Source organism: Toxorhynchites rutilus, chromosome 3, assembly GCF_029784135.1.
Source record: "Toxorhynchites rutilus septentrionalis strain SRP chromosome 3, ASM2978413v1, whole genome shotgun sequence".
NCBI lineage: Eukaryota > Metazoa > Arthropoda > Insecta > Diptera > Culicidae > Toxorhynchites > Toxorhynchites rutilus.
In genome coordinates, this window is record NC_073746.1 from 249,403,801 (window position 1) to 249,423,648 (window position 19,848).

Below are 19,848 nucleotides of genomic sequence, written 5' to 3' on the forward strand. Positions count from 1 at the left end.
TTTTTCTTATGCATTTATTCACAGATTTTTTTTGTTTCACGGGCACATCAACATACGTTTCCACTACTTTGATCCATCCGCAAATTATGTGTGTAATCCTCCTGTAATCTTTGAGAATACTTAATAATGCCCAACGATCAATGCTGAGAGATTTCGACTGTTTTATGAAATATAATAGCATTAGTTACTGAATTTAAACAAACTATCATTGTACGTGTAATAATGTTTATCGCTCTCGGAAAAATGAAATAAATTTTGACATAGATAATATGATTTGCAGAGCATTATAGGTGCTCAGTATTATTCTCTGTTTTATTTTGCTTCTTCAATAATATTTCCGATACGTAATTTCCTCATTTTGATCTGCGCTGTACAAGTGAGAATTTCTAATGCTATTATCAAGTGTCTTACGTGTTAAAAATTAGAAAAGTAATTATTAGCTCTTATTATAATACAGTACAGACTAACAACGAAATCAAATTCTGCAGTGATCGAGAGAGATCAGGCGTGCGTCGCGGGGAGTGCATGTGTGTGTATGTGTTTTAGGTTCGACCACGTCCGGGACGATCATACCACTCCGGATCATTGGGATCATCCTCTTCAACAAACAACGATTCGCCGGTATCCGTCTCTTCGTCGTCCATTGGATCTTCCTCGTCTGCCACCACCTGGGGCGCTCCGACGAATATGCGACTCTCGTCGCAACTCTTCAACAGCTTTTCCATAATTATTTGGCTCTCCACCTTTTTTGCCGCCAGCAAATCATCCTCGTTATCGTCGCAGTCCAAATCATCGATATCATTCTCGGTTGCCGATAGTGTCGTTGAGGTGGTGGACATATTTGAACTCATCGGGTTCGAAATCAGGCCACTGCTCGAGGGTATTAGATCGAGATTATTTTTGTTCAATAGCAGCATATTATTGTTTGGTCTGTTTGGTCTCGTCAGCTTGCTCAGTGTGTCATCTATCAGGATGAGGTGATCACTGGGCATTAGCCGGATCATCTCATCGTAGACATCATCTGGCAGGGGGAACTCCAGAGAATCGTATGGGGCAACGACCTGTTGGTATTCGTAATCATTGGTATTGAAAAATGAAATTGGATTATATTTAAGTTAATTGAATTGTATTTACCTCCTTAAATTCCGGTGTGCCGCTGACCTGGATATCTTCTCTCGCAAATTTAGTGGACACTGTTCGTCTTCGCTCTTTCTTGTTGAGGCTTTGATTGAAGGCTGGAAAGATTAAGAAGAAAGCGTCAATCATGTGTTCGAATTCAAATATACTTAAAGTTTTTTTTTCTAATATTCAACATCGTAGAACATTATTAATCGTCTTCTGTTTTAAAGGCTGAATAGCTAGAAGTGGGTCATATCTGTGATCTGTCGCGAATCAGCGGTCCACAAGAATCGCTGTTGTAGAAGTCAATTTCTCATTGCAAAAATACGTATCCCAAATTAAACCACCCGCCGATTCGAATCGCCAATCGTGAACATTCAATATTGGTATTCCCCATTATTCTGCGCGGCGTATGAGATGAGATTGTTCAAGTCACTGCATTCCCGTAGGCGAATGGCGTGACTATAGTTCGTCACTAGTTGAGATTTGAAGTCGTGTCCTCATATGTTATCGACTCGGGTATCAAAAAGAAGTTGGAAAGTAAGGTAGCTTCCACACTGTGGAGTGAAACTTTGCTATCTCACGTCACTCGCCGCGTGGAATAAGGGGAATTGTAATCGGTATAGTCGCTCCGTTCACTATTATCGTTAAAACATCGTTTTCGCTAGAGATTTGAGACCGACAGCAAAATTAAAACTGTGGATGGTAAGGAGCAATCATGACTGAATGGAATTTCAAACAGAAACATACAGGCGTTCCATGCCAAACCGATAAAGCGGTTCTCAGATTTTCGTGAAAAATTGTAGTTTTGTTCCTTATGGCAAAATATTAGAGCCGTTTTTTTATATTGAGGTGCCATTTCCATTTTAAGGTGGTCTGAAAAATCAATTTTTCCTCTTTTTCAAAAATGACATAACATTTGAACTACTAAACCGATTTAGGTGATCGACATATCGAATTGGAGGCAATAAGCTAGTCTTTTTTGAAAAAATTGCACTTGCAAAAAAATGGGTTTTGTTTTCGTAGTTATTGATTGTTTTTGTTTTGTTATAGTTTACTCGGTTAAAGACAGAGGGCGCTATATTGTGTATATTTTATTTAGATGATCAATGTATCAAATTGAAGCCAATAACTTATAATTTTTTTTGAGTTTTTGTTTTCATAATTCTTGATTGTATCAATTAATCAATACAATAATTACGGAAACAAAATCCAGGTTTTTTCTCAGGTTTAATACATTTTCAAATAAAAAAATAGTTTTGATATGAAAGAATTCATATTCAGACTTGATAAGAAGAAATTTAACTTGAATTGAATTTCTTCATACTGGAAAGACTTACGGAACGTGTCATGAAATTTTTCAACTCGCAGGCGACGGTTTGATGGTTTGAGGATAATATTTTCAAAATGCCTGGTTCAGATAGCTTTATATCAACAAAATAATTTTTCAGAATAATTTACTTCTGTTTTGCATCAAAAACAATTTGATAATTGGGTAATTTGGCATCAATTCATAAAATCCAGAAAGTCGTGGCAGAGTTTCATGAATAGGGGCTTCAGATTCTGGACTGGTCAGCTTGTGTACCAGATCAAAACCCTATCAAGAAGTTATGAGGAGAGATCGTACGAATAGTAGATGCAGCTCACAAGCAGTATGAGTGATTTGAAGAGCTTAAACGAGCAGTATCCTTTGCGTAGAACGAGATACACACTACAATATTTAGTTTTTTAAATGTTTCGTGCTGAACTCAACTATAAAATTCAAATGGCCAGTAAATGAAGATAGTTGTTGTATTCTACCCTATACAGGTCGGACTCGATTATATGTGATTCGATTATATACAATTTTGGACTCGATTATATACAGTTTGAGAATTTTTTTAATGTTTCAAATATGGCTTATTTCACGAAAAACATTACCTTTCAACGTTAAGGTGAAATTAAGTAGCTCTTATATGTACAGTGGGGTCAAAATCGTGATTTTTGAAGATTTTGCTTGAATTTTAACCAGGAATTGTTTATATCGATATTGCAGCGAAATTAAGATATTGGGTTGGGGAAAAAGAAATGTCGTATCTTGTCAATATATGGCAACACTTAAACATATCTTGTGTTGTACTTATCGCATCGGGTCATACTATACGGCTATTAAAGACGACAATCTGTGCTACAAGTGTCGTTTTGACAGTGTTGTGATTGTCTTTTTCAGGATAACGAAGTTGTCTTCTAAATGGCAACAAATTTGTGAACAAAACGGTGCATATTTGACTTAAATTGGATAATTTTAAGTATGTTAAATAAAGCGTCAAATTTCGATCAGAAATACGACATTTCCTTTTCCCCAACCCTATAGATAGAAGTTGGGTGTCAAAAAACAAATTGTAGAGCGGCTAGAAAACTTTTATTTAATTGATAGAAACAATCAAGTTCGATATGATTTTTTAGGATGAAATTAATAATAACACATTGCAAATTACTAACATTGAAGTTTCTCATTTCCAAAATGCTATTTAAATCCACTAATTTAGATATTTTACAACTATATTCAGTACTAAAATTCCTCATCTTTCGGATGGAAGCAACAGAATCGTCTTCTGTAGCGTACTTTTTAATGTAGAGGCAGTTTCAGGAAACAGAGTCCGAAACAAACAGAAAGTTCTATAACTATGCCATTGTTGAAATTCGAACATATGCGTAGAAGGATTTTTTCACCAAATATGATCGTCTATCACCTCCCAAATGAATTCGAATTTTTATATGAGGTATTTTATGACTTAAAGGGGATTAACTTTTTTTTTTATATTCAGAAAACAAAAAATATATGCCTAAAAACGATTTAACAATTTTTTTTTGACTCGATTATATACAGGATTTGATTATATGCAGTGAAAATAAATCAGAGACTGTATTTAATCTAGTCCGCGTTGTATACTTCAATCCAACCGACTTTTTACATATCTCTGAAAACTCAGAAAAATGGTGTGGTTCTATAGTTATAAAACGCTAAGTATTTGTTTTAGGAGCGAAAAAGTAAATTTGCGTTGACAGTGTCGACTTTTGGTAGCATTATCCGGTTAGGAAGGTAATTTATTCTGTGATATTCCCTGATTTTCCAGTAATTTTACAGAAAAATTCCAGATGTAGATTAGTAATCAAATTCTGTACTAATTCTTTAACTTTAACATTTTATTAGCACAAACAATGAAATTCAAGAACGTTTTCCGATATCTTACTATAAATGGATTGTTTGTGATTTTCAATTAAGTTTAACGACGACTGAGACAAAGTTATCACGGAGAACCCTTAAACACTAGTGCAGAATGAGTCATTCTCATTTTGATTCGGATCCAGTACTTCGCATCCCAGATTTGTCTGTCCTAAAATTTCGGTGAGTTTTTTGAATCCATCAATCTATTGAAGAACCGTGTAAAATATGCACGTTGGTATCATCCATAGACACAAGAAGAAGTTTGTTCAAATATATAATTCCCAAACTTTTAAAAGCTTCAAGTTGATCACTGATACTTGAGAACGTTCCAAGAACATTGACGTAATATAACGATTTACCACCTCTATATATTCTCCATTCCAAAATATGACATTCGGAACCATCTGCAGCCTCTATGTTGTCTTGTTCAAAGACTCGTCGAAACCAACGACAAAGTATAGCTTACAAAGTTTCAAAGCCAAACAAACAAAACACAAGTTTCTGCATAACTTGATAGAGCAAATGGAACCAAAATAGAAATGTGAGTATTTTACAACACAATGAATGTTTCTATGATGGTGTGACACCGCTCGCTTCTCTGGAATTGGCAGGAGAGTCTCATAAAAATATCACACACATTTCAATCAAACATATTCGAGCCAAACCTGACAATTGAAAATTTTCGGGAAACACTGAAGGAAAATGGGAAAATTCGGAAAATTGAAATCCTATATATTCTACAATTACATCATGGTAAGCGTTGTTAGTCCATTTGATATTTTATGTCTACATAAATAGAAATGGATCGCCAAATATGTTGGTAAGCGCATAACTCTAAAAAGTAATCGCCCGATTTGAGCAGTCTTTATTTTATTAAATTATTTTTATATCGAACATGTATTCCAAGTAACGGAGTAACATGTTATATGCAAGTGATTAAAGAATTTTAAATATTTTAATAGTTTTGGTAGAAGTATTGGAAAATTAATATTAAAAGATAATGGTAAAGAACCAATTGAAATATCAATTAATGGAGAGTTCAGCGATTAAACCCACGAACGTTCCCTTAGTAAGAAAACGTGAATGTTTGAAAGAATTCATATAAAAAAATATATTTTGGGGTTTATGCAATAAAAATCACGTGTAGACCTTTTAACTTTTCGAATGAATTGTTTGTCATATCACCTCCCTTATTCCAGCAAAGTTTATTGTTCTGTCAGATCATTACCAATCGCGGAAATTTATGTTGAAATAAAATCAATCCAATAAGCATTGATTAATTGGGTTATGAAGGGTGTGTCACATCAAATTGCATCACGGAAAAAACGCTGTAGAAATTCGCCCAGTAGACCGATCCTTTTGAAAATTTTAGACAGTAAAATAAAAACTATTAAACAACTTTTGGCATTTTCTTTTTATTCATACTTCGAGCCAAAGCCCGTATGCTCGTACCTTCCTCTTTACCCTGTCCATAAGGTTCTGTACAACGTCAGGTTGTGGTTTTTTTGAACAGAAATCCATTTTGTCTTGAAGTCCGCCTCCGATTTGACAACTTTTGGGTTCTTCCGGAGGGCCTGCTTCATAATCGCCCAATATTTCTCTATTGGGCGACGCTCCGGCGCGTTGGGCGGGTTCATTTCCTTTGACACGAAGGTGACCCCGTTGGCTTCGTACCACTCCAACACGTCCTTTGAATAGTGGCACGAAGCGAGATCCGGCCAGAAGATGGTCGGGCCCTCGTGCTGCTTAAATAGTGGTAGTAAGCGCTTCTGTAGGCACTCCTTAAGGTAAACCTGCCCGTTTACCGTGCCGGTCATCACGAAGGGGGCGCTCCGCTTTCCGCAAGAGCAGATCGCTTGCCACACCATGTACTTTTTGGCAAACTTGGATAGTTTTGCTTGCGAATCTCCTCCGGAACGCTGAATTTGTCCTCTGCGGAGAAGAACAACAGGCCCGGCAGCTGACGAAAGTCCGCTTTGACGTAGGTTTCGTCGTCCATTACCAGGCAATGCGGCTTCGTCAGAATTTCGGTGTACAGCTTCCGGGCTCGCGTCTTCCCCACCATGTTTTGCCTTTCGTCGCGGTTAGAAGCCTTCTGAACCTTGTATGTACGCAGGCCCTCCCGCTGCTTGGTCCGCTGGACGAATGAACTTGACAAATTCAGCTTATTGGCGACATCCCGGACCGAACTTCTCGGATCACGTCTAAACTGCTTAACTACGCGCTTGTGATCTTTTTCACTGACGGAGCATCCATTTTTGCCGTTCTTCACCTTCCGGTCGATGGTTAGGTTCTCGAAGTATCGTTTTAGTACTCTGCTGACCGTGGATTGGACGATTCCCAGCATCTTACCGATGTCCCGATGTGACAACTCCGGATTCTCGAAATGAGTGCACAGGATTAATTCACGACGCTCTTTTTCGTTCGACGACATTTTTCCAAATTTACGGAAAATTGTCAGTGAAGCATAGCCAACGTGATCTATACACTCTTATCTGATTTTAATGCGAAAGCTGAAGATATAATTCCTAAAAATTAAATTTCTACAGCGTTTTTTCCGTGATGCAATTTGATGTGACACACCCTTTAACTCTAAAGTATGTTTCTAGCATAAAGATTGTTTCAATAAAAATGCTGAAAACTGCCTTTTGTGGCTCCTGTGCCTCGTATTCCTAATTCTTCAAAGTGCAAAAAATAGGTTTGGACGATCTTTAACCCTCCTATACTCGCGCGAAAAGTCCTAACTCGTATACTATTGTGTATGTATTTTTTCGAGAAAATATTTCTTATTTAACTTCATTCATTTCATAGTCATTTGATTCAGCCACCTCATTGATTCTCGGTTTGTCAGACCTATGCGCGAGTATAGGAAGGTTAATAAAATGATCGATCTTGACGAATCGGGTTTCTATTGAATTTCGATTGAATGGAAAATCTTCAATAATGAATGACCAAATTGCCCCTAAACAACATAGTAAATTCTATGCAAAGTAATCGTTATAATTAAACAAAATATCTGTACCCCTACTACTCCTAACGAAACTTAGATAGTACAAAAGCTCAAACAATAGCAACACGTATGCAGCTACAAAATTTAGTGTGTTCCAAGCTGAAGCAAAATTGATTCATTCAGTTCTAAATGCGTACTCACCGTTAATAACATTTGTTTCCGATAGTTCCAGCGAATCCAGCGGTGTAAGCGGCGTCGAAGGACATGCAGGTGAAGTATTAGACTAGAGAAATGATATGAATGAAAAAAATGAGTAATTCTCGTAATATCACAACGTAGTACCAACAACGCATAGTTACCTCATGATCCACCAGTGGAATGGGTGGCGCAGGCGACGTGGGATCTGGCGTGTTGGCCTCACTCGAACCTGCCCTGCTATCGATTCGTCGATTCGCACGTGGCCTGCTCCATGGAAACTTCATATAGGATTGGAACTTTTTGCGTTCTTCTTGCAGGGCACGCTCGTGTTTCGCCAGGAAGGTGTCGTCGGAGATATCCTCTTCATCGATGGCGGGCAGGACAATCATCTGACCTCCAGTTACTGACGGAACAACGTTTGCAAGCTCGTGTAGCGACTGCGTTGCAGTGGAAAGCGGAGGTAACAGCTGCGTCGAAACCTGTTTGGTCTCGATCGATGTCGCATTGTTGATGTTATTTGCTTCTTCTCCAATTTGTACGGTTTGACTAGTATCGAGTGGTCCTGTTAAGCTTGTACTGTCGCTCTCCTTATCCACAGCGTGATTTTGGTCCCTAATTATGCGCCACCTATTTAAAAGACGATGCATGATTATAAATGCTTTCTAAACTTTAGGTTCACAACCTACCTTGGTGTGGGAATTTCTTTATAAGGTAAAATCTCCGTTCTGTTTGCCGCTGCTATGCTATGTGGAATAACGATATTGTCAATATCGTACGAATTTCGATTCCTCCTGAAGAAACAAACATAAAGGTCAAACACTATTCACGTGTAATTTTCTTTCCAAACAAAATACCTCTCATTCCGATGATGATATGGCGTTGGGGATGAGTTTTTACTTCGGCTGCTGTTGCTACCGGCACCGTCGTGCTGTAACCCGCTCGAATCCATATAATCGAACGATCCGGTGACACCACTGCTGCTGTAGCGATTCCGACTTGCGCTGCTGGCAGGCAGGGGCATGGTTGCCGATAGTGACGCTTTGCGATACTTGTTGCTTCTGCTTTTGTAGTATCTATTGGAACTCCCACTAAAACTGCTGCTCGCTCCGTACGGCTGACTGCTACTGCCGCTGGGTCCCGCTTGAGGATAACCGGCAGTGGTGGACTTTCGGCTGTTGGTGTTTGCCAGCAGCAGGTTGCGTCTGGAATTCGATTTCTTGTTTTCTGTGCAATGTAGATTAAGTGGAAAAATGAATTAATGACATTTGTTGTAACATGAAATATATTCGGTTAATGCTGAGTGACTGGTAGTGTATCGACGAAGCCTACTTGACAAAAGGAAAGATTCATTTAGTTGCTCACAAATTAAAGTTAATCCGTAATGCTTTTAAATCGGACGACTTCTTAATCCGGACAATTTTTCATTATATTCAATATCATATCAAAACCATAACATTTCATGCATGTTGAATCAATGTGATTGATATGTAATATTGTATCAATTTAGTGTAGTGTCAATCAAAGTTCCTAAATGTTGACAAAAAAATTCAAAAATCAAAACAAGTACTTGTGTTTCACAAACCGATGTCCGGAATAAAAAAAACACATTCAGAAGATGATTTTAAAATCCGGACGGGTTAAAAATTAACGGAGAAATTTCTTTTTTAAGGAGTTTCATAAGGGTTCGTTACAAACCCTAAATATATGAAGCATAGATTCACGATTTGGAAAACCGCAAAAATCTTCATTATACTAATGAGTACACTGGAAAATCGGAATGAAAAACGCTACTCATTCACAAGATAACGTTTAAATACAAAGGTAATTTTTCCTTTGGAAATCGAGGGCGAATATTCTTTCAAGTTTTTATCCTGCGTCACACTGTTTGTTATGCAAATGTTGGTTCTCTTTTGTTTCGCTATGTGTTTTTCATATTTTAAATATATTTTCGAACTGTAAAACTTGGAAATTTTGAAGTCAAAAAGTTCTTAAGAATGCTAAACCTTAAGAATCTTCCGATCCTGAGGAAGTTCGTTCCGAAGCGCGTTAGAGACTATTTGAGACTGTCGAAAATGTGTACTCATCGATACTGTTCGTTATTCATATCTGGGTGTACATCCCAATGTCCTCGATGTCCAATGTCCCGTACATTGTCCTCGGACTTTTGTGTTGGGAGCATTGGATTAGTACTTGCCTCTGAATGCCCATGTTATACATGAAGGCTGTTTGACCCGTTCGCAAGAAATGTGGAAACCACCTGTTGGTCATTTCATTTTGAGATATCGGCTTTGATTGTGCACGGGAAATACTCACGTGCATTGCTTCGTTCGGTTGCGTTTCATCGCGTTCAGACCACTTGTTTTTTTTACCGTTTTGGTAGTTTATATTCTAAGTTCGTAATAAATCCTGGAATACCAGTGTGACCCAGAATCCACATGATCGGGCATCTCTGACTATTTCTCATATTCAAGGGTGCCTCTGCCTCTCCAAGTCCTTTGACAACGCTGACTGGATCAGTTAGCACGATTTGAATGATGTGTCGCAGTCTCTTTGAATGAAGACAACTTTAACGAGTCTCCATATGGAAGGAATGGGATCTAGTATCAGATTTGCCTCAAAATCTCGATTAGAGATGGAATTAGCTTTGATTCTCTTTTTTGAACTAGGGCTGGAAAATCCCATCTACACCTGCGGATTTGTATGGTCGAAAGAGTCTCGCCGCGTTTTCTACTCTGGCCCTCGTGAAAACTAGTCCAGTAAATAAGTTTGTGACCTCCTCTGCACTTTTAGGTCCTGTAAGACATTTTCGAGAGCATTTTATAATCGTAGCATAAAATGCAACGTAACAATAACAAATAGCTAGGACTAGTATCAAAATGAACATATGTAGATCCCGGGAACTGAGTCTGTATCAGTAAATCTAGTACTTCTGAAGGAGATTTTGTGCACGAACCATTTAAAAGGAACCTAGTCTGTTCGAGTGGCCTTTGGCAAGAGTCTTACTGAGTCTTGCAACGATTGGGGTACTTTCAATGCTTTCGCAGATATTTACCCAGGATGTTTGTTTGGATCATCTTAGTTCTCTGCTATACTCTCCTGTATTTGGACTAATCCGAAGCAATTTTCGCTCGGTTGAACAGTTTCCACGCTCGAGCCTTTTGGTCCATCAAGGAACGTTGCTTGTCGAAGAAACTTTCTTTAGTGGACTGTTATAGATTCTTTTGGAGTAGATTCAAGCTGTTGAATCCACCTTATTCCTGTATTGAAAATTTATGACTCGAGTTCAAGTGAACATCGTTCCCAGTTATTTTTTTTTAATCACAATATTCTCTCTGTACTGTTCAAACCCCCCTTCCGTTCAAAAATAATGTGTCTGTGATCGGACGAAGACGCCTCTTACGAAACGTGCCAGTGTCAGTGTTTTTTCTCTAGAACGTCTTGCCTGATAGCGTTTGTAAACGTTTGTTTATTGGCTATATTGGCAATGTCAATGCTGTTTGCAGAGAGAAATTCTGAAAGTGTGATGAGCGTTGGCATCAAAGCCCGATGATGAAGTCTTTGTTGAATTATCTGCAGTAATTTACGAACGCCGATGTCCCGTTTAATAAACTCTGTTATAGGGAAGCATTTTATATTTGCATTAACTAAAGCAGCAGCAGTTCTTGGGGAGTATATTGGTTTCTATTTTGTACCATTTTACACACTGATTAATAAAATTCTGTTGAAGCTTCGGGTAACTAAACTGCCAATGTGTTGGCAACGATTTCGTGCAGTGGACTCTGTGCACAAGAGAAGAGAATGGTGGTGGGTTGATTCAGATCTCCTCATCGATAGTCTCTCTCGATTCTCTCGCAACCCGAGTTTAGACAACCAGATCCAGATCCACAATCGGCGCACTTTGCGTCAGATGATTTATTACGTAATCGATATCAGTCTCTGTCAGTGCCACAAATTATCCAAATTTATTCACGAATGAAGGAATTAGATTTTTCCCAGTATCGGATGAATTCTCTTCTGTTGAAACTCAACACCATATCTGTCATAATGAGTATAACACAAGAGTCGAGACGTATGAGATTTGTTTGGTATATTGATTGAAAACAGCATGAACGAATTTCGAAAAGCCTGCATTCAGGCACTTCCATTACTATCAATAATTTCAGGTGATTATCACGGACGTTAAGTTGATCTTCATCGCTTGCAGTGAATTTTTATTGAAAACGTGTCACCCATTGCGCATATAAATTGTGGTGTATGTCATTTTCGGGCAATCGTGAGTAGATTCATAAAACGTAGCAAGAGTTATTCTATACATTCTATTGCCGAACTCGCCAAAAACAAGAATTTTGTGTGATGGATTGTCATCCTTTACCATTAATCGATTTTACTCTCAATTGGTGACGTTGAATTTTATGCTTTGATTTTCACTAACACGCAATGATCTTCATTTTCGACCTTACGAATACCATGACGAAAAAGTAGGTGCAAATGAAAAATGAACTTCATGGCAAGCTGATGTTGATGTTCATTCCACTGGGGCTCATTGACAGTGTTGTTTCATATTTATCGACTCTCGCTTGAGCAGTAGGTTATCAATACAAGGAAGGCAGCAATTCACTGAATTTGAATGTCGTGAACGTGAATATTTTCAGCACTGGTCTCTGTACACTTTTTCGGTGAACAGATAGAGCGGCGCTCACACGCTCTAGTAAATTGCCAGCGTATGTATCGTGCACATTTTGCTTTGCCCATGAGGAGATCCACGCTTTAGAATCGCAGTCGGATTGGCGCACTCCAGATGACAAAATTTCATCCAGTTTTTTTTCGGTGTGCCAATTGAGATTCGCGATAAATCATCACAAATCACACTGTTGGGCAGTATATTGTCGATGAGTTTTTGAAAAAGCCGTTTGCGAAATGAACTGTGGAAGAGAAATAACTTTTTGCGAAAATGGATTTTCCGCGGCCAAACCTGGACAATTTGAAAACGACTTGTGCTGGATTTAAAAACGACTTGTGCTGGAAACGGTAAAATAGTTACACGGAACTTTGATGCTACAGCTCACGACGCAAAGTAGCTTTGTGGTTCAGGGACAAGAGTAAACCTGTTTTGTTGGTCTTGTTTGCTGTTACAGAGCCCAGCAGAATACAGTGTAGAGATTCTTTTATTTATTTTTTTTTAAATTTTTATTAAAAGATACATTCATATATATGCACATTTATGCACATTTGAATCATCATCTTTCTCATTCATGACATGCCGCACGTTTAAGAAAACTTGCATTGAAGATGCGTTAGATCATGCTAATGAAATCGTAACAAACAAGCATAATTCAATTTTGAAGAAAAACAGAGAAGGTATGAAAATTCTCATTGAATTAGTTTGTCTTCTCAGCTCACACGGGCTGAGCTTCCGAGGTCACGATGAAAGCATAACGTCTGTAAATAGAGGAAACTATAAGCACATGTGTAACTTTTGGCTACGAAAGATATATCGGTTTCCGTCTTCATAAATACCATGGTAGTATTTTCTGGAACATCAGAATAAATTCAGAATGAGTTTAGTTTACTGCATCAATTTGGCGTATCACCTGCTAAGCTGGTTGCGCAAACTTATGATGGAGCTCGAGTGATGTCAGGAGATAAAGGAGAAATCCAGGCGATCGTAAAGAAGTCGTTTCCAAACGCTAATCATATTCATTGTAAGACGCATGTTCTCAATATTGTTTTTCTGCACTCTTGCACGAAGAATTCAAAGACAAGGAAATGTTTTTATTCCCTCTCTTCGTTGGCACCATTCTTTATCCAAAGCCCAAAGTGCGATTACCAGTTGAAGAAATTTAAGCAGCAGAAGATCCCAAACTGGTGCAGAGTCAAGTGTGCCTACAGCTCTAGGATGATCAACATAGTTGAAACATATAATAAATAAATTTCTACTTGTTTGGAAGAAATGTATCTAACGGGTGTTAAATAAAAAATGAGAATTTTTTCAATACCTTTCAGTAACTCAAATAAAGAGCGTAAAATTTTCATTCTCCAAGAAAATTGCTCTTTGGGTTCCCTAGAAACAGTAGGCGTGTTTGGTTTTGCTAGTTTGAATTTAGTCAAAGCAAAGATGGCGTCGAAACAGCACGTGCTCCGCGAACGCATTGTACGGTTCTACGAAACGCATTTCCAGCAAGGAAAAAAGTTCACGGTGGCACATTTTAAGGAAGAAAATGTACCTGTCAGTACGGTATATCGTATCCTGGGTTCCCTGAACGTAGAGCGGAAAGTCGGAAGTGGTCGTCCGGTGACGATAATGACGAAGCAGAGGAAGACATCGTTAAAGAAGCTGTTTGACAACAAGGACGTAACCAGCCTGCGTGACGCCGGTCGGAAATATGGCTGCTCCCACGTATTGATCCATCGGACCCTCAAGACGGAAGGAATCGTCTGCAGGAAGAAGACGAGGTCGCCGGAGTACACGGAGGAGCAGATTGAGACGGTTAAATCACAGTGTCGGTGGATGACCAAAAAATACCGCGGGACGTCTTTCGTTCTGGACGACGAAAGCTATTTTCCGCTGTCCAAAACGCATATTCCAGGAAATGATAATTACTACTCCAGCGACAAGTCATCCACACCGCCTGAAGTGAAATACAAGTTCAAGCACAAGTTTGAAAAAAAGGTTATGTTGTACATCGCCATTTCCGACCGGGGCATTTCAAAGCCTTGGTTTAAGTCGAGCGGTCTGGCAATCAACCAACAAATCTATCGAGAAGAGTGCCTCAATAAAATCCTTCCTGAACGAGCATCACGCGGATGGGAAGTACGTCTTCTGGCCGGACAAGGCGTCTTCCCATTACGCCAAGAAGACGCTGGCGTATCTTGAGGTGAAAAAGATACCGTTCGTGCCGAAAGATCGTAACCCAACAAACTTTCCCTAAGTGCCGCCCAATAGATAATTTCTTTGGCTCACTCAGTGCCCTAGTGTATAAAAACAATTGGAGGGCCAAGGACACGAAGCAACTGACTACAAGAATCCGGAATTGTATCCGGAAAATGGACGTAAGTGCCGTACAACGTTCTTGTGAGAGCATCGCGACAAAGTTGCGTCGAACAGCAGACCACGGCCCTTACTCAAACATTCACTGACATTTTTTTGAAGAAAATACATTATGTTATTAATAAAAAATACTGAAATCGATGAAAAAATAATATTTTTTTAATATGTGATTGAAAAAATTCTCATTTTTTATTTTATACCGGTTAGGTGACACAAAGTGGGATGGTGATACGATTTCACTCGCACCAGGGCTGCAAGGATACATGCTGGATTTTGATACAATTTTCTTCAATCGCTTCAAATTTATCATTTACCAACATTCTGTACCATACACTACAACAACGAGAACTCTAATTTTGACCTGCGAGTGTTCTATACGAAGCCAGAATTTGCCGAGAAGAAAATACCGGAGATTATCAAAACACTGATCGGTAGCAATCTTGACGATATTTGTCCGGAAATTGTTTTATTCGTAGAGCTAATACTAGCGCTTCCTCCAACCACAGCATCGATCAAACAAAGTTTTTTAGTTCTTCGTAGACTGAAACCCTACTTATGATCAACGATGGGAGAGGAGCGACTCATAAAGCTTATGATTATGGCTATTGAGAACAAATAGCTTCTTGAGCTTCAACATCAGAAGCAATTTATTGGAAAACTTTTTTGCGACTGTTTGCGATTTAAATTACATTACCGTATCACCAGAAGAAATTTAATTAAAAAGATAATTTGTCTCTGAAAACAAGACTCTAATATTATGTTTAAGAAACATTCTATCGCACTCCATTACGCATCTAAACTTATGCAATGTAATATTGAATTTATAAACAATCTACTACGCACGATTATGAAAAATAGCTCAAAATAAGAATAAGACTCAGAAATGTTTAAATTATGAGGAAACACGAGATTGTTCAGTCAATCCACTAAAACTCTTAGATAAAAAACAATATTCGAGCACTAATTAGCCCCTTTATTTTGCAAAGTTGAGCAGAGATTTATCAAATTTTGGGTTTCGCTGGTTCACAACTAGTCAATTTACTCACGAGACGCCACTGCCCTTTTGCAATTTTGAATAAAAGTTTTGTGTCACCGTGTAGGTGCACAACTAGTCAATCTACTCACGAGACGCCACTGCATTCAAGGCGTGTTTTTCGGCATAGCATTCTCAACTAAGTACTGCTAATAAAAATAACGCAAGTAATACCTACATTAAGGAGGCAAAAGTTCCACTAGGATCTACATTTCAACTATTAACTACTATGTTTTCAATGATACGAATGTTTTTATTGGATGCCATAAGAAAACCATAAGAGAAAAGAATGTGAATTACTGAACCAATCAGTATGTGGAAGCAAAAGCAAACGATTACATCTCTAAAAGATTGCGCTGGCGTAGACAATGTTACGAAGGGAGTGATGATTGTTTCATTGATTGTGATTGCGAGCCAACCACGTCTATGGGTGAACGGTTTTCTTCAGCATGGTATGTTCCCAGAAGCATGGAAGAAGACGGAGGTGATTCATATACCAAAACTACCGAAATCAACGAAGCCAGATCGATAAATATTTTGCCGCTTTACTAAAAGGTTTTGGAGACGATTGTAAACAGTTGATGACGTATGTGGAACGTATCGGAACACTATCGAAAGAGCAATCCGGTTTCCGGATTGAACACCAGAGCACGTGCGACATAATCATCATGTCGCGAATTAACATCTTCGTCGGTTTGACATACAAAAGCTCATCAGAAGTACAAACAATTGGTCCAAGCAAAGAATCGCGGCTCTTCAAAATAAGGCTAGGCGCAAATTGAGAAGCGTATAGCGCTCGTAAGCGAACGCGAGACTACCAACACGACTCATACGTGCCACAAACGTAGCGTGGTGGAGCGCATATTGAGTCGCAGTTTGGTGTAAATAACATGCCACTCGCATACAATGACTGATTAACACAGAGTTGCGCGATATATTTATTTACTAACACAATCACCCGACCAGTACAGCCATACAGTGTCAAACCCACTGCGCTATATGATTGTTCACCAACACAACTACCACAACCGGCATGACCAGCACGAGAAACTGTGTTTCAGCCACAGCGTCGCGCGAGTCGTGTCTCACGAGCGCTCCACCATCTCGCGTCATCTGGCCAATTTGCGCCGTTCTATCTGTTTTCATTAGCCACAAAAACAGGCGCTATATCGCGCCAAGTTACTCGCGCTATATGCGTCTCAATTTGCGCCTTGCCTAATACTTAATGAACACCTTGTGGTTGCTGGTTCGCAACTGTTATTTTACACTAGAAGTATTCACCAAGAAAAACGTCTCTTTGGCTCTTCCATTTCATTGATTCTTCCTTGGTCGAACAATTCTTTATTCCGAGCGATATGGTTGAATGCCATTTTGAGGTAATTCTTCCGAAAACTTTGTAAGCATATTGCAACACACCCACAAAATATGGTGCACTGGGTTCGGCAGTTTCCATAAAGATTCTCGCTATGTTCATTTCAATTTTTCATTAAAGAAAATGAATTCTACCATGCTCAATAAAGCTGCAAGAAATCATATTAAAAGCTTGAAATTAGTTAATTTGCATACCATCACCAGAATCACAACAAAATCAGCTTACATATGACATAAGATACAATGGTGACGAAAAAACAATGAAGACCCGATTTCAATTCCTAATTTCTAATTCAATCTAAGTAAGCTTTTTGTTTGTGCAATACGTTTCTCACTGAGGTTTATACTTTGAAGATTGAAGCAAGTATAAATCCCATCACCATTCAATATGCAGCGAGCGGCATTCACGTCGAAGATTCCAACCGGGTCGTTGGTCCCAAAACGCTCTTGGGCCAACCGGGAACCCGGAGTGCATGGGGAATCGAGTGGAAAACGCTCCGTCATCAAGGTAACAAAAATCATTTCTGAGTGTGTTGTATGGTACTAACAAAACTCTTTTTTGCAGCCAATTTCAAAGCCAAACCAGATGCAGCAGTGGAACGAGAGAATGATTGAAGATGAAACGCCTCCGCCTCTGGTTCCCAGTGAAGTAATTCTCGTTGATGACGACGAGGATTTGTTCGACTGGGAGCCATTAGATGCAACGGAGATGGAGATGGCGGTGTTCCAGAGAATGAAGATTGAAAGAGATCTTCGGAAGGAGCAAGCAGAGAATATCAAACTGCGGCAGGAAAATCAACGACTGAAAGCAACAAAAGGGGCAAGTTTTATCAATCGTTGTCGTTTTGAATCCTTACTATTAATGGTAGGCGAGGTAGCGGAATCAATTTTATGTTATGGTTTTTGGTTATTGTTGTGAGTTGTTTTTTTATTCAGATTTCTGTATTGTGGTTTTATATTTTTCCTTTATTGATTTTGATTGATTCGTTGTAGTGATGTTTTTTGTAGCCTCTGCTTTTATTATGCCTTTTTACTTAGAGTTCTACATTGTGGTTTTAGTTGATTTATTTTCGTTTTTTGTTTTCATTGTAGTGTTTTTTTATTATTTGTTCTGTTATCGTTTTCTGTGTATTGTTGAACTTTACATTGTTATTTAATGTTGCGATGTTTGATGTAATTTTTGTTAAATTATTATCATCAAACGGGTTATTTTAAAAATACCATGAAATATATTTTTAAAATAACCCGTTTGATGATAATAATTTTCTTGATTCGTACTTTATACTATTTGATTGTTTTGTTTTTCTGTTGATAACTTTATTAATATTTTTTTCTTGCGTTTTTTGCGTATTTACGAGCTTCCAAGACGAATCTCCTGTCCACAGTTTTGACCCACTGGATTGCCTATATCACTGACGAAATATGCGGTGAGTGTTTATTCCAGAGTAATATGATTTGCGAATTTGTAACATTATTATTCATTTCCCACAGATGAGATACCAAAACGAAGCAGTTACTGCAGCAGATCATGCAAGCGAATCCATGAGAGCAGAGAGCATTTCCAAAGATTTTTTAAAATATGTTAATTTAATTCCAATAAATTTTTTTTTGTTAATTTTTGTTCAAAAACTTAATTTAATATTTTTAAAATAAATTTGATAGTTTTAAAATTATTTTTTCAATATGTATTTGATTCTGCTTCATTGCAGGTATTCACACGTGTCCATTTCAAGGCAATAACTGTTCTAGGGTCTATCGGTTGGTGCAAAATGTCCAAAGTCCATTTTCGTGTTTTCTTTGTTCTGTTTTATGTGCATAGTGGTATAATTGTGATTATGACAAAATTATCTATGCGAATGGTCGCTACATCAATCTTAGGCACTCCATTGAGTATCTCCTAATCAGCATTTTCCAATGCTAGATGTGAGGGAACTTTATAGTTTAAAGACTTATACTTATGGCTATTATAAACAAAATGCTTTTTTAGCACCAACTTTAACGTATTTTTTTGGAAAACATAATTGACCTATTTGCCCATCGCACAGAACAAATAATTTCATTACTGAAACACTAGAAGAAATTTAATTAAAAAAAATAATTTGTCCCCGAAAACAACACTGTAATATTTGAGAAACATCCTATCATATTCCATTGCGCACCTAAACGCATGCAATGTTATATTGAAATTACGCACGCAATTACGCACGATTATGAAAAATAGCTCAAATTTAGAATAAGACTCAGAGATGCTTGAAATTCGAGCACTAATTAACCCCCATTTTGCAATTTTGTATAAAAGTTTTGGGTCACCGTGTAGGTGCACAACTAGTCAATTTACTCACGAGACACCACTGTGTAAGTATAAAATATTTACAATGACACTCTTTAGTATACAAGTAGGAACAATAACTAAAGGGCTTACCAGTATGTTAAAACTAGCATAAAAATTCAGTTTTATTTCTTTTTCTCAATTCTCTTCATCTGCGTTTCAGGTCGTTCATAGCTTCTGATACACTAGCTTGTTAGTGGTTATGGAAGAGGGGACTCGTTCTTAAAAGCGTCTACAATTTACTTACTGGAATTCGCAAAATCTTGGGAACTGTTGAGCTTGTTGTGCTTGGTGTATTTTCGTTTGCCATCGGGGCCGATTTTTTTGCTCCCGGATGCACCAGCTCCTTCGTCACCAGAGGACGGAAAGGCCGGCGTGCTGCCACTGGTGGAACAGAGTCCACTGCCGCCAGCACTGGCAGACTTCTGGGAGACGCTCTTGCTGAGCGATTTGGTCGAAGTGCGGATCATTTTGTTCTGCCACTCCGGTATTCGGTGAATCGCTTCGAAGTGGATACTATGTGAGACGTCTGGAAAGAGTAAAAAAGCTTAGAATTCATGGATGGAAATTCGGGAAACGTTGTTGCACTAAC

The 19,848-nt window shown here is 38.4% G+C and overlaps 1 protein-coding gene across 2 annotated transcripts in view; it reads right to left on the minus strand.

Annotated features, from left to right (window-relative positions):
- Window positions 1-270: 270 nt before the first annotated feature.
- Window positions 271-19,848, minus strand: part of LOC129775550 (uncharacterized) — a 93,358-nt gene continuing 73,780 nt past the window's right edge. For both annotated transcript variants that reach the window (XM_055780405.1, XM_055780406.1), the window contains exons 7-13: window positions 19,504-19,785; window positions 8,330-8,699; window positions 8,162-8,266; window positions 7,637-8,102; window positions 7,479-7,560; window positions 1,135-1,235; window positions 271-1,061 (exon numbers count right to left, since the gene is read on the minus strand). In XM_055780405.1, coding sequence (XP_055636380.1) covers window positions 543-1,061; window positions 1,135-1,235; window positions 7,479-7,560; window positions 7,637-8,102; window positions 8,162-8,266; window positions 8,330-8,699; window positions 19,504-19,785 — 1,925 coding nt within the window. In that variant the 3' untranslated portion in view covers window positions 271-542. The remainder of the gene's footprint in view (window positions 1,062-1,134; window positions 1,236-7,478; window positions 7,561-7,636; window positions 8,103-8,161; window positions 8,267-8,329; window positions 8,700-19,503; window positions 19,786-19,848) is intronic.